The 14958-nt window shown below is 40.8% G+C and overlaps 1 protein-coding gene across 1 annotated transcript in view; it reads right to left on the reverse strand.

Moving 5' to 3' along the window:
* The window catches only part of SYNE1 (spectrin repeat containing nuclear envelope protein 1), a 495298-nt gene that overhangs the window by 206320 nt on the left and 274020 nt on the right, over positions 1-14958 (reverse strand). The window contains exons 76-83 of the mRNA XM_069598737.1: positions 14004-14269; positions 7638-9798; positions 5924-6261; positions 5125-5269; positions 4248-4466; positions 3210-3469; positions 1607-1772; positions 1117-1272 (exon numbers count right to left, since the gene is read on the reverse strand). Of these exons, the coding sequence (XP_069454838.1) occupies positions 1117-1272; positions 1607-1772; positions 3210-3469; positions 4248-4466; positions 5125-5269; positions 5924-6261; positions 7638-9798; positions 14004-14269 (3711 nt within the window). The remainder of the gene's footprint in view (positions 1-1116; positions 1273-1606; positions 1773-3209; positions 3470-4247; positions 4467-5124; positions 5270-5923; positions 6262-7637; positions 9799-14003; positions 14270-14958) is intronic.

The raw sequence follows: 14958 nt of genomic DNA on the forward strand, positions 1-14958 counted from the left end.
ATGCATGTGAATAATTTTATAATAGGGAAATTTATCCAGAGGGGTTAAAAAAAAATGAGATTTGAACTTCTTTTTTTAAGATCTGAACTTGACAAGTCATCCTTCCTGACAAACCCTCCAATGTCTAAGAAGAAAAACCAAATAAGTAAATTAAATATTTAAAACAGAAAATAACATTTTAATTTACGTCAAATGCATGATACAGTAGAATTGGATTTTGATGAGAATTTTTAAATACATTGCATCATACACTGGCAAGTTCAAAAGGTACAGCACATTTGCATGAATATTATAGTTTCTATAGTGCAATACTACTTTCCATTTCATGTAGCAGTTTAGAACTATCTTCTCTTTTTTCTACTGACCAGTTTTAACTCAATTGCTTTAACGTTGGGCCACCAAGCAGGTCTTAAAACCCATTATGTTTCCATATAGATGCTACTGAAGCTATTTTCATGAAATACATGGAAGTGTGTCCTCCTTATGAGGTCTAATATAAAAATCTCCCTGTTCTAAGTATTATGAATGGCTGTGTATCACTTTCCTTAAAAAGAAAATATTTTAAAAATATATATTTATATATATGTATTATGTTTCATTCCCTTCCTTGGTTGTTTGGGAGTTAGACTGACAGACCTTCCTCTAATACAGGACCTTACAGCATTAACTTTGGATAAAAATCTCATTCCTGATTCTACTTTATTTTTAGCTGTTTTCCTTTTATTGAAATACCTTCACCTACTACATCGTGCTGAACCACTGAACTAAAACAACAGATAGAAGAGTGCCTGGCAGACTCTGGGTACTCAATAAATACTTGTTGAATACATGAAATATATCTTGCTTTCTTTGTTTCTTTGAGTAATTATTTTTTGGGGGAAAGGTTAGGGAAATCATATAAATTATCTTTAATGTTTGACATTATTGTTTACACTTAATATCATTTCATATGCTTCTTGGCTACAAATAAAACCTTTAATTTAATATTATTGTTTAATCCTGACCTGTTTTTTAACTCTGTTTCCATGAAGACATGACTGAAAATCCTGCACTGTCACACAAGAGTGCTAAAACAATAAAGAATGGAAAGCTACTCTTTCTGGACTGTAGGTTTACCTGATCATGGATAGTTCCTAATTCCAAGGCCACTTCAGCTAGTTGAAGCGAGAGCTCAGAAGGTAATATAGTGTAAAGACCAAGGTACTTATTCTTCTGCTCTTCAGCCATTTTTTCAACATTCTGTCGGTGATTTATGGCTTCTGTTAGGAGAATCTGAAGGAAAGATCAACATAAGAAATTTCTAGGAGCCAGATAAGGAAATTGATTTTTACACATACAGAGACAAGGATATGTACGGTTCCTCAAAACTGGGTTAAGAGTAGAATTAGAGAAACACATTTACAAAAAACAAACATTTCTATAGTCTCTAAATAAGAAGCATGTCCACTTTATATGGAACAAAAGAGTGTCCAATGAACTAACAGCCTTTCATGTAAAACATTTCTAAAAGATTTCACTTCAATATCTCATTGAATATAACCAAGAATATCAGATTAAAATTAGCACTGTTTTTTTAAATGATGAGTCTAGGGAATGAATTTGGTACCTTAAGTTCTTCAAGTTGAGCATCTATTTCTATTGTTGGATTCCCCAAGTATTCCTTTGTTTCCTGAACCCAGGATTTTACTGAACTGATTTGTGTCTCCACCACTTCTCGCTCCTTGAGCTCTTGCTTTACCATCTTCCCATTCTTCTTGACTTTCTCCTGCATGCTTTAGAAACATTAAGGGGAGAAAGCCAACATGTATTGAAATGAAAGGAAGCCTCTAGTACATGACATCACATTGTCAAAAACAGACATTACAAAGTAAAAACCTTCTATTTTTTTCCAAGTAAAGGAACTTCCCCCAATCTGCCAGATAATTTTCAGTAACATTTAAACTTACTTTAAATACAACAAGAATACCCTTAATGTGAAGTGACTGATTTATCCCTGGAAAAAGGAGAGCTGACATACTCCCCTGCCACTACACTGCAATCCATTTTCCTGTCTAAAATAACCTGGAGATTGTTTGATTTTTTTATTTCCTGTTTAGAAATCTACTTATATGGTACAGAATCATCAGCCCCCAAAATTAATGTAGAATTGGAATAGTTGTGCCTATTAGAGACTAGCCTTTAAATAAAGAATCAAATTTTGGATATTTTATGATTAATAATGTTCAGCATCCAAATTATAAGTCTTTACTTGAATTGACATAATTTGGTTGCAAAGTTTAAATAAGTGGAGTCAGATTATCCTGAATTCATCTATAATTGAAGGGGTGAATATAGGATACATATGAGTGATATATTACTGGGGCATGGCAACCCCCTTCAGTATTCTTGCCTGGAGAATCCCCATGGACAGAGGAGCCTGGTGAGGTGCTGTCCATGGTGTTGCAGAGTCAGACATGACTGAGCAACTAAGTACACATAGTATTAGTCACTTCAGGAGTTAAACTATATAGTGACATTTCCTCTTTGGTCCAATAAGTAAATCAAGCTGGTTATCTATCATTAAGATTAACTTTCTCTACGTTCACTATCAGTAAATGACTCTTATTTACCTGGACTTTGGTATCATCCTTGCTCTAATGTCTCTGTCATCCAATTTAGCCAATGAGCAATCAAGAGTTATCAAAACAAAATTCTCCATAGCTCCCAACTGTTAACCTTTCAAGCTTCATTTCTCATGAATTACCCCATCACCCAAGAGTTCCTTAAAAGTGCTTACTTCCAAGCTGGCTTACTTGCTGTTCCCTTGTCTTCGGAACTCTCCTCCTACCTCACCGGCTGGTTCAAACCTGCTTAGTTTTCAACTTAAATATCCCTTCTGAGGGGAAGCCTTATTTGACTCCTCTCCTAGGTTAGTTGCCTCTGCTTCGATTTCATTTAGCTCCCTTCAAATGCTCCACCTAAATGCATCTTTAGCTGTCTACCTCTGCTGCCGGACTGCAAACTGCCTGAAGGTAGAGATTGAATCTGTTTGCTTCATCACTACATTTCTAATCTGACTAGATATGTGCTAGATAGCAAGGATGATAGGGATAGACCCCATGTCTTAAAGGTGGCATGGTGGAGCTCCCCCAAGACTCTTAATACCACATTTGTCCCTTTTGGTCACGGCCACATTTAGAAACAGAGAATGAGGGCAGGTGTATAGTTACTTCAGGCACCGGTCCTGCATGGCTGTGATCTCCTGCACCGTGGGTGGCTCTCCCCCAGGGGACGGTGTGACTCCATCCTGGAGCATGCTCAGCGCTTGTTGCCGCAGCATCCCTAAGGCCGACTGTTGCCGTTCCAGCTCCAGGGTGAATGTGTCATGGTATTCGAGAAGAGTTACAAGTTCTGCTTTGGAGGCCTTCTCTGCTGAGCTTCCCGGTAATTTATCTTGCAGCTGATCAATCATTTCAGAGGCTTTCTTAACCTGATGACAAACGCACACACTATGATGTTCAAAAGTAAATAAAATGAAAAAGAGAGGACTATTCCAACAAATGCCACATTTGACACTAAAACACTGATGCACGGTAGAGACGATGGCGTCAACTCTAAATCTTGGGAAGCTAAAACATGAACAATTCTCTTAACATGGAAGAAAAGACCACTTCAATTATTCTGGGTTTCAAGACTTAATCTCAAAATACTATTAGGGCAATCAGGCACTTCATAACATAGAAAAGGGTTTAATTTTATTTTTTACTAAACAGATAAGAGAAAGACTCTTCTCAATATTTATGTTAACATGACTATGTGCCTTTGAGTCACAAAGGAAGATGTGGCTTAAAACACTGAACCCTGTTTAAAAAATAGAAGATATTAAACATGATTTGAAAAATGAGTTAGATTCCTTCCTTATTTCATGGAAAGACAAAGTGTTTTGCACTTCTACAGGGCCAGGAAAGAAAGTTTCGCTAAGAGCCCCACAAATGGGGCAAAATCGGCTTGCTCTCCTCTCAAAATGCAGTTGCTTGGTTTCTTTCTTTCTTATTATAATAAATGGGCCTGGACTTGGGACCAAATTGCACATTGCATTCTGTATTTTATTTCATGATTTGGTTTTCAAGTCATGGAGATAGAGATTTTTTGAAAAAGGCTTTTTACTTTCATAAAGCCAATTTCAAAAAAGGGACAAAACATTGCTTTCAGGATACATTCTCCTCAGTGAGGAGACACTACTTTGACCCATCAGTAATGGTGATTACCTTATTGTTAAAGCTCGTCCACTCATCCACTGCATCTTCCAGTAATTTCTCCTGGTCCTGGGCCACAGCGCGGAGTCGCGTCCAACGCTGCCAGACAGCTGTCGTTGACCTGCTTATGGCTGCTTTGCTGGCATCATTTCCGGTTCTTTCTAGTTCTGAAGCTTCACCCTCTAAAGCCACAATTTTCTCATGGAAAGAGTTTATTACTGACACTAAAGCCTGGAGTGGGAAGAGGAGAAAAGAAGTTGAAGAGAAAGATGATTTTTTTTCAAAAACTCTACGGATTTTGGTAAAGTCCAAAATTACCTGCAAAAGAAAACGTTCCTACATACATTTATTTTCCTCTGTTAATTCTTACTTTTACATTTAATTGTAATTGAGTTAGGCTTGAGTTTTCTAAAGCAGTACAGTGAATACTTATTAAAAAGTTGACATGCTATCTATCTGAATGACATTATCCTAATTAGCAAAAGGATAAGTGAACAGAATTTAATATTTAAGTATGTCACATTCACCTTTATATTGCTGTGATATATGAGTGAGACTCAAGTTGTTAACTTTTGAATTTCAATTGGAGTAATCTAAGTTACATCAGAAAGTATTTACTGAAATCTACTGTGTCACATCTTATCAGAAGCAAATTTCTCTGAATGTACCTTTTGAAAGCTAGCTATGCATTTCTAATGGAATGCTAAATGAGTGACAGCACTTAATTAAGTTAAAACTGCTCTGAAATGTGGTTAAACACATCCTTTTTTTGTATAAGAAGCCCTTGTGGAAATGAGAATTTATTGACTTGTTTCTTGAACTACCTTAGTGCAAAGACCCGTTACAGCTAGAATGACAAGAGTATTAAAAACACCGACAGCACACTAACCTTATGTTCTGACAACTTTTCTTCCGCTTCGTGACTGGAAGAAGTCTTCAATAAAGAAAACTCAGACAATTTCTTTTCAGCTTCATTCATCAGTTCAATAACCTCTTCCCTTGCTTTCTGATAATCCTGCCATTGAGCTGCACATCTTGAAAAACATCCAACAAAAGTCAAGAGACAACTTAAAATCACATATTCCTATGCGAGAGCTCTGAGGTCAGCATGTCTAGGGATACTCACGTCTAGGGATACATCATGAATTTACATGATCATCTACATCCTTGCGCTCCTGCTCCTGCTTAGTTGCTCAGTCATGTCTGACTCTTTGTGACCCCATGGATTGTAACCCACCAGGCTCCTCTGTCTGTGGGATTTCCCAGGCAAGAATACTGAGTGAGTTACCATTCCCGTCTCCAGAGGATCTTCCCAACCCAGGGATCAAACCACAGTCTCCTGCATTGCAGGCAGATTCTTTACCATCTAAGCCTCTAGCAAAACCCCAGTGTACATGCTTAGTGTGTTAGTCGCTCAGTCATGTCTGACTCTTTGCAAGCCCATGGACTGTAGCCCAGCAGGCTTTTCTGTCCATGGAATTCTCCAGGCAAGAATACTGGAGTGCGTAGCCCTTCCCTTCTCCAGGAGATCTTCCCGACCCAGAGATCAAACCCAGGTCTCCTGCATTGCAGGCAGATTCTTTATCATTTGAGCCAACAGGGAGGCCCATGTACATCCTTAATGCATTCAAATTTTCCACGTGAAAACCCATTTTACTAGAATATAAAGAACAAAGTAATTTCTGTACCTCTGCAAGAGCTCTAACTGGGCATGTGAATCCTGTATTATTGTCTGGCTCTTCTCTTCCAGGGAGGCCATTTTCTGCACTAGGTCCTCTTTTCCAGTCGGCTTGATGAGTGGGTCCAGGTTGGCTACCAGGCCTTGGAGCTCCTCCAGATTGCTGTGGAACTGATCCTCTGCACTAAAAAATTCCATGTGGCTTTTGAGACTCTCCTCCGCACTCTCCACATCGAGGCCATTGCCTGTCAGTTGTAACATTTCATGAGCATCCTCAAGCCAGTCGTTAGCAGCTTGAAACACTTGATAGTACCTTTGACACTGACTGTATATTTGGGTCAAGGTAGTCTGAAAAACAGCAAGAGCAGGCACAACAAACACTCATTTGCAATGTGTTTCCCGAAAATAGTTTACATCTTCCATTTCTTTTCAGGTCAGTCTCGTGGTGGTATGTCTGCAAGTGAATTGATAAGCTGGTGACATTTGTTTTTTACTATTCTCTACTTTCCCTTCAGCCCTTCTTGTTATAATTTTATTATCTCAGTTAAAATAAACAAGAAAGGTCATAGAATAGAAACTTATGATGGTTCTGAAACGTCCTCTCTCTAAAGAAAAAGTATAATGCTTAGCAATAGGTGGCAGAATGAATATTCACCAAAGTGAAATAATGCCTTAGGTAGTGTGTGTGTTCTCAGTCACATTTGACTCTTTGCACTCCCATGGACTGTAGCCCACCAGGCTCTTCTGCACATGTTAATTTTCCAGACAAGAATGCTGGAGTGGGTTGCCATTTCCTCCTCCAGGGGATCTTCCTGATCCAGGGAGTGAATCCACATCTCTGGCATCTCCTTGCAATGGCAGGCAGATTCTTTACCTCTGTGCCACCTGGGAAGACCCAGTTCCTCAGGTAGGAAGGAGTGTAACCATACCAGTGGGAATGTGAACTGGTATAACCACTATGGAAAACAGTATGGAAACTCCTCAAGAAATTAGCCACCAATATGATCCAGCAATCTCACTCCTGGGTACTTATCCAAAGAAAACAAAATCATTACCTCAAAGAGAAATCTGTACTTTCATGTTCATACCAGTGCTATTTACAATAGTCAAGGTATAGAAATAACCTAAGTGTCCATCCACAGATGAATGAATTAAAATACACATCTTGGAATATTTTGGCTGGTTGAAATTCCATAGAATCAGAATGACTGAGAACAGATGTGGGGAAAACGGACCAATGTATTAAAGCAAGTAAACTTTTGGGCAGGCTAAGGTCCATAGGGTCATACAGAGTTGGACAAGACTGAAGCAACTTAGCACCCACTCTATTATTTATTAGCTCTCCAAAAGGAGAGAGAGAATCAAGGTGTTCCTGTGTTAAAACGAAAGTCATATCAACATGGAAATCACTTGAAATGAATACCATGAACATAAAAACTCACACCTGTTTGCTACTGCGCTTAGTTGCTCGCTTCATGCCTGACTCTTTGCAGCCCCGTGGACTGTAGCCCACCAGGCTCCTCTGTCCATGGGGATTCTCCAAGCAAGAATGCTGAAGTGGGTTGGCATGCCCTCCTCTAGGGGATCTTCCCAACCCAGGAATTGAACCTAGGTCTTCTGCCTTGCAGGCAGATTCTTTACCAGGTGAGCTGCCAGGGAAGCCCCACACCTGTTTACAAAGAAGCAAAGTGAGACAAATGGAGCAGAAGCCCCATGGCACCCACCTGTCTGGTGCGGAGAGCTTCCTGCAGGGCCCCATCCAGCTCTGAGAGCTCAGCCAGTGTGCGCTGTAGGTCGGCAGAGATCAGCTCCTTGGCTCTCATGAATTTCTCCTGCTCCTTGTTACTCAGTGCATTCATTATCCTCAGGCTGGACTGCACCTCTTCCTGATGGATCTGGACCTTTCTGATCTCCTCTTGGATGTCCCGCAGGTTTGGGTCCAGGCACAGCGGTCCACTCAGGGCCGCCTCCACGCTCCTCAGCCAATCCAGGGAGCGGCTCAGCTCTGTCTGGAAGTCTCTACTCTGCACCATGCGGCTCTCACACTCCGTCACTGTCACGCCAATGGCAGAGGTGAGCAGTTTTAACTCCTCTTGCCAGGCCTGGAGCTGATGCTTGGCTTTCTCGTAAGCTGCGGGGTCGAGATGCGAAACGAGATCTTCGAGATGCCTGGTGACACGTTTTAGGAGAATTCCGGAATTCTGGAGGCTTCCCGCCAGGGAGTGATATACTTTGAGCTTCTCCTCTGCGGGCAGCGTCTCCTCGTTCACCTTGGACTGCTCCATCCTCACGGCCTCTAGCTGTTTCTCTAGCTGGAGGCACATCCTCTCGTGTTCCTGGTAAGCACTGGTGGTGTCTTCTAAGAAGCTCACCCTCTGTTCTGTCTGGCGCTTCAGCCTGTGGTACAGGGTGACGAGCTGCGGCATCTTGTCAGGTTGCCACGGCTGCCCAGTGCTGCGAAAACTTTCTTTCTTCTGGTTCAGTTCGTCCATGGCTTCGGCGAGGCCTGCCACCTCACCCCCCAGAGCTCGCCAGCTATCCTGAAGAGACAGAGCCTCCTCGACGCTCAGGTGGCCGGGGATTTGGCTCATCCTGGAGAACTGGTCTTCAAGGTCATGCAGAGACTGGCTTGTCAACTCGATCAAGGAGGCGTATTCTTTCCGAGCCAGCATTGCCTCTTGGACTTTATAGAACTTGTCTTTAGCCAAGTCAATGATCACGTTAAACTGCAGGGGCAGTGCATGGAGCTTTTCGTCGAGGTAGGAATGGTCCACTTCATTCAGCGTAGGCAGGATGGCCTGTCCAGTTCTCTGCAGGGAAAGTAGGAGGTTTTCATATTCTGGAGACTGTTCGAGAATGTGTTGGTATTTGGCCAGCTGTGTGTGCAGCTCAGCAGTCTCATTCATTAGATTGATCTCAGGAAAGGTAACAATATCTGCTTGTTTGAGCCAGTGACAGGCTTTATCAAAATCTTCCTTAAAATGCTTCCTAGAAACCAGATTTTTCTCCAGCTCTTGTAGCCGATGGCTGCACTTCTGTAAAACGGTGTCATAGACGCTCTGCAATTCCTGGAGCTTCCCTAGTACCTCACTCTTTTCCTGCTCTGTGACTCCTTTCATTAACTCGCGACCCTGGGCCCAAAGTCCAGTGACCTCGTTTTGGTAAGTTTTGAGGCTGGCTTGTGCACTCTTACATGTTTTCACCTGTTTGCTCACGTCATCTGGTAGCAGGCAGATATGTTCACGGAACATTATCTTGCGCTCGTGTTGCTGAATCTGGCTGGTCGCCTGGAACACCGCCATGAGAAACTGGGTTTTCTCGGACAAAGCCTTGTTTAAGTACTTTCGTCTCTGGCCCACTAAGTCGCTGAGACTGCTCACGTGCCTTTGTGCATCAGACAGTGCCTTCTGGATTATCTGCCTCTCGTTGAGGCCAAGATCAGCCATCACCCTGTCAGCATCCTTTGTGAGAGACTTCAGGAGCATCTGTTTGGCCTCCAGTTCGCTGCAAATGGCAAGGTGATCCATGAGCAGGTTCTGAGCCATGTCAGGTGGGGGGCTCTGCTTAAGAGCCTCAGCGATATTGGGCTGTTGCTCTTCTGCCCACTCCATCAGCTCCTGAAACCTGGACCGAACCACACTGAGCTCCTCCAGGTTGGTGATGGACACTTGGATTTTTCTTTTAACGAGGTCCTCTAGCTGAAACCAGCGTTGTTCAAGGTGACTCGTCTGTTCTTTGACTAATTCTTTGTCATCTAAATTCAGATGTTCTATCATTTTCTGCTTTTGTTCTTTCAGATCTTCAATAGCCTTCTTTCTCTCCTGCAATGCCAGGGCCAACTTTTTCAAAGCTTCCAGGTGAACAGCTGTACTCTCTGCATCAGATCTATATTAAAGCACATAAAGTCAAGTTAACTTTAGTCCATATCTGTGCTTGTTTGTATCATGTTAAATTGCACATTACCATCTTCTTTAAGTGGGTGTTCTTAGCTTAGAGTTACTCAATTCATGCCTCATTGACAGAGATTCTGTAGTTACTATGAAATATGGTGTTAGTCACTCAGTCTTGTCCAACTCTCTGTGGCCACATGGACTGTAGCCCACCAGGCTCCCCTGTTCATGGGATTCTCCAAGCAAGAGAGTGGAGTGGGTTGCCGTTTCCTTCTCCATTATAGAATATAAGACCCATGTATTTTCATAGCAGAAGTTGAACCAAGATAGTTTGCCTGGATACTTCTTTGCTCTTCATCTTTTAGCTAAGGCTGCCCTCTCATCACATCTGACATGTACTTGTAGTTTCTTCCCCTGGCTCTCATCAACAGAACAGCAACTGCATGTTAACAAGACCCCTTGATGATTTGTGGAAACACAACATACTGAGAAACACTGATCTACTGCATTCGTGACAATGGCACTGAAAGGAATTAAGTGACCTGTGATTTCTGTGCTTTCCTGAGAGAAGTTCCAGCAAACAGTCCAGTGGTAGACAATATGCCATGTGTAAGCTATAACCAATGACTCTAACAGCCGCTCATTGGTATAACTCAGATATTTTTTTATATATCATTAGAAGCTTTAAAAGTAAGCGTGAAATGCAAAGAATTCTCATTCCATTGACTACAAGACACACATAAGAAAAACTGAATCTTAGAATCTTTTTCATTTACAAAACAATTAGTTCTGAAGCATGAGGAAGAGTGTTGGGAGAGTATATGATGACTTCCATTTGAGACATATAGTACTGCTCTTAGTCACCCAGTTCTGTCGGACACTTTGCAACCCTATGGATGGTAGCCCGCCAGGCTCCTCTGTCCATGGGGATTCTCTAGGCAAGAATACTGGAGTGGGTTGCCGTGGACATATTATCTCTGTCGTGTTTGTGGGTTAACCAGACCCAGGTGCTACTGTCAGTCTGAAATACAGGCTTTTGCTGACACTGGATTTATCCCAAAGACTAGTAACATGTTGAGCATCAAAAAAAAAGCAAACATATCAGAAAGTAGTGTACTTCCCCTAAAACAGAAATCCACATAAACAAAAAACCCACAATTGAATTACACCTAAAATATGTTTTCAGTTTTAATTGCTACAAACTACTAAATCTGGGCAGAAAAAGTACAGATTTTAATAAATCATAGTGATCAAAATTACAGAAAGATTCTATATAAGACTCTGTGGAGCTGACTGTGCCTCAGATCATGAACTCCTTATTGCCAAATTCAGACTTAAATTGAAGAAAGTACAGAAAACCACTAGACCATTCAGGTATGACCTAAATCAAATCCTTTATGATTATACAGTGGAAGTGAGAAATAGATTTAAGGGACTAGATCTGATAGATAGAGTGCCTGATGAACTATGGAATGAGGTTCGTGACATTGTACAGGAGACAGGGATCAAGACCATCCCCATGGAAAAGAAATGCAAAAAAGCAAAATGGCTGTCTGGGGAGGCCTTACAAATAGCTGTGAAAAGAAGAGAAGCGAAAAGCAAAGGAGAAAAGGAAGGATATAAGCATCTGAATGCAGAGTTCCAAAGAATAGCAAGAAGAGATAAAAAAAAACCTTCCTCAGCGATCAATGCAAAGAAGTAGAGGAAAACAACAGAATGGGAAAGACTAGAGATCTCTTCAAGAAAATTAGAGATACCAAGGGAACATTTCATGCAAAGATGAGCTTGATAAAGGACAGAAATGGTATGGACCTAACAGAAGCAGAAGATATTAAGAAGAGGCGGTAAGACTATACAAAAGAATTGTACAAAAAATATCTTCACGACCAAGATAATCACGATGGTGTGATCACTCACCTAGAGCCAGACATCCTGGAATGTGAAGTCAAGTGGGCCTTAGAAAGCATCACTATGAACAAAGCTAGCGAAGGTGATGGAATTCCAGTTGAGCTAGTTCAAATCCTGAAAGATGATGCTGTGAAAGTGCTGCACTCAATATGCCAGCAAAGTTGGAAAACTCAGCAGTGGCCACAGGACTGGAAAAGGTCAGTTTTCATTCCAATCCCAAAGAAAGGCAATGCCAAAGAATGCTAAAACTACCACACAATTGCACTCATCTCACATGCTAGTAAAGTAATGCTCAAAATTCTCCAAGCCAGGCTTCAGCAATACGTGAACCGTGAACTTCCAGATGTTCAAGCTGGTTTTAGAAAAGGCAGAGGAACCAGAGATCAAATTGCCAACATCTGCTGGATCATGGAAAAAGCAAGAGAGTTCCAGAAAAACATCTATTTCTGCTTTATTGACTATGCCAAAGCCTTTAACTGTGTGGATCACAATAAACTGTGGAAAATTCTGAAAGAGATGGGAATATCAGACCACTTGACCTGCCTCTTGAGAAACCTATATGCAGGTCAGGAAGCAACAGTTAGAACTGGACATGGAACAACGGACTGGTTCCAAATAGGAAAAGGAGTACATCAAGGCTGTATACTGTCACCCTGCTTATTTAACTTCTATGCAGAGTACATCATGAGAAACCCTGGACTAGAAGAAACACAAGCTGGAATCAAGATTGCCGGGAGAAATATCAATAGCCTCAGATATGCAGATGACACCACCCTTATGGCAGAAAGTGAAGAGGAACTAAAAAGTCTCTTGATAAAAGTGAAAGTGGAGAGTGAAAAAGTTGGCTTAAAGCTCAACATTCAGAAAACGAAGATCATGGCATCCAGTCCCATCACTTCATGGGAAATAGACAGGGAAACAGTGGAAATTTTCACTTTATTTTTTGGGGGCTCCAAAATCACTGCAGATGGTGACTGCAGCCATGAAATTAAAAGATGCTTACTCCTTGGAAGGAAAGTTATGACCAACCTAGATAGCATATTCAAAAGCAGAGACATTACTTTGCCAACAAAGGTCTGTCTAGTCAAGGCTATGATTTTTCCAGTAGTTATGTATGGACGTGAGAGTTGGACTGTGAAGAAGCTGAGTGCCGAAGAACTGATGCTTTTGAATGGTGGTGTTGGAGAAGACTCTTGAGAGTCTCTTGGACTGCAAAGAGATCCAACCAGTCCATTCTAAAGGAGATCAGCCCTGGGATTTCTTTGGAAGGAATGATGCTAAAGCTGAAACTCCAATACTTTGGCCACCTCATGAAAAGAGTTGATTCATTGGAAAAGACTCTGATGCTGGGAGGGATTGAGGGCAGGAGGAGAAGGGGACGACAGAGGATGAGATGGCTGGATGGCATCACCAACTCAATGGACGTGAGTTTGAGTGAACTCTGGGAGTTGATGATGGACAGGGAGGCCTGGTGTGCTGCAATTCACGAGTTCACAAAGAGTCGGATACAAATGAGTGACTGAACTGAACTGAACTGAACTGAACTGATGTGGGTGGTGAGGGAATCCTTTTCAAAGAAAAAGTGAAGAAGTGTTCAGTTGCTATAAAATGAAACAGTGTTAGTCGCTTAGTCATGTCTGATTCTGTGATTCTATAGATTTCAGCTTTCCAGGCTCCTCTGTCCATGGATTTCCCAGGCAAGAATACTGGAGTGGGTAGCCATTTCCTTCTCCAGGGGATCTTCCCGGCCCAGGGATTAAACCCGGGTCTCCTGTACTGCAGGCAGACTCTTGACCATCTGAGCCATCAGATTATTCACTAAGTTCTAAAATACCACAAGTACAAGAAAAAACTAGACTGAGTTACACCGAATGTGTTACTTCACAGAACTGGCAAGAAACCTGCGGAACTTCTTTCAAGAAGGATTTGTGTCCTCAATTTACAGAGTCCCATAACAGGTAATTAAAATTAGAAATATTCTTGGGAGGTACTTTAAAGTCAAAGTTTTATAATAGCCCTGAAATATTCCTTGAGGTCACAGGTAGAATCAGTGCTGTTTTCAAACATTTTCCTTTTATCCACTGCTTAAAGTAATATTGGGTGAGGAAAGTCGTGATTCTGTGTGAATATGATCACACTAGACTCTTAATAATGTTTTATCAGTATTTAAATTTGATTCATGCATCCATTTAAAATGGATGTTTAAAATGTAAGAAAGATATTTTCGATTTTTATAGAATTAAGAAATTTCTGGCTTAGCATTTTGGTGACCCCCTAGAGAACTGCTGTTACCTGGCTAAGTTATCCCATTCTGTAGTAAATTTTTCTAAGAACCCTTCGACAACATTCATACGGTCATGGTAATCTCGTGTTCTCTGGAGATCTTCTTCTCTTTGCAAGCACAGATTGTTGGAATGAAGGCACAGATCCAGCCACTGGTCATTTAAATGACTTATTTCCTTGTGTTCAGGGGACTCTTGCTTCTTGGTCAGTTCATCCACTTTCTCTGTAATAGTGGTCACTGATGCCTGTTTGCACTGTAGCTTCTTAACAAAATCCTAAAGGATGACAACAATAAAATAAACAATACGTTATAACCCACTCCCCAAATAAATACAGATTGAAGCACAGATACAATACCTCTGAACACTTTAAGTAACTGAAGAATGTATACTGAGGGACAAAGAGAAAGCCATCATGCTTTTTTATAAACACAAATGTCTAAGTATATAAGAGTCAAAGGGAAACTGTGGTATCTTCTTGTGTTACTTCAGAAAGTAAAAAGAAAAACTGATAAATGTGGAACAATATTGTAGTCATTATGAGAAAAAGTTAACAGTTTATCTTAAAGCGTATCCTTAGTTTTCTAAAAAATTTTAAGGTTCATGATTTTCAAAAAAAATCTAATTTATCTCCAGGAGGTATGTCTTCTGCTAGAGACAACATTCCAGCAGAAAATAAAAATGACTGATTATCACAGGGAAAATATAAATCTTAAAGTTTGTTAAAAATCTGGTACAACTTCCAATCAGGTTAATTTAATAATTTTCTATTGCATTTTAAATATATAAATATTTTATTACATTTAAGTTAGCTATGTTAATACATATACATTACATATTATATTCATTTATTTATTGGCTGTGCCATGTGGCTTGCAAGATCTTAGTTTCCCGACCAGGAACTAAACCCAGGACCCAGCAGTAAAAGTGCCGAGTCCCAACCACTGAAGTGCCTAAATATACAT

The sequence above is a fragment of the Ovis canadensis genome, chromosome 8, assembly GCF_042477335.2.
Source record: "Ovis canadensis isolate MfBH-ARS-UI-01 breed Bighorn chromosome 8, ARS-UI_OviCan_v2, whole genome shotgun sequence".
Classification (NCBI taxonomy): domain Eukaryota; kingdom Metazoa; phylum Chordata; class Mammalia; order Artiodactyla; family Bovidae; genus Ovis; species Ovis canadensis.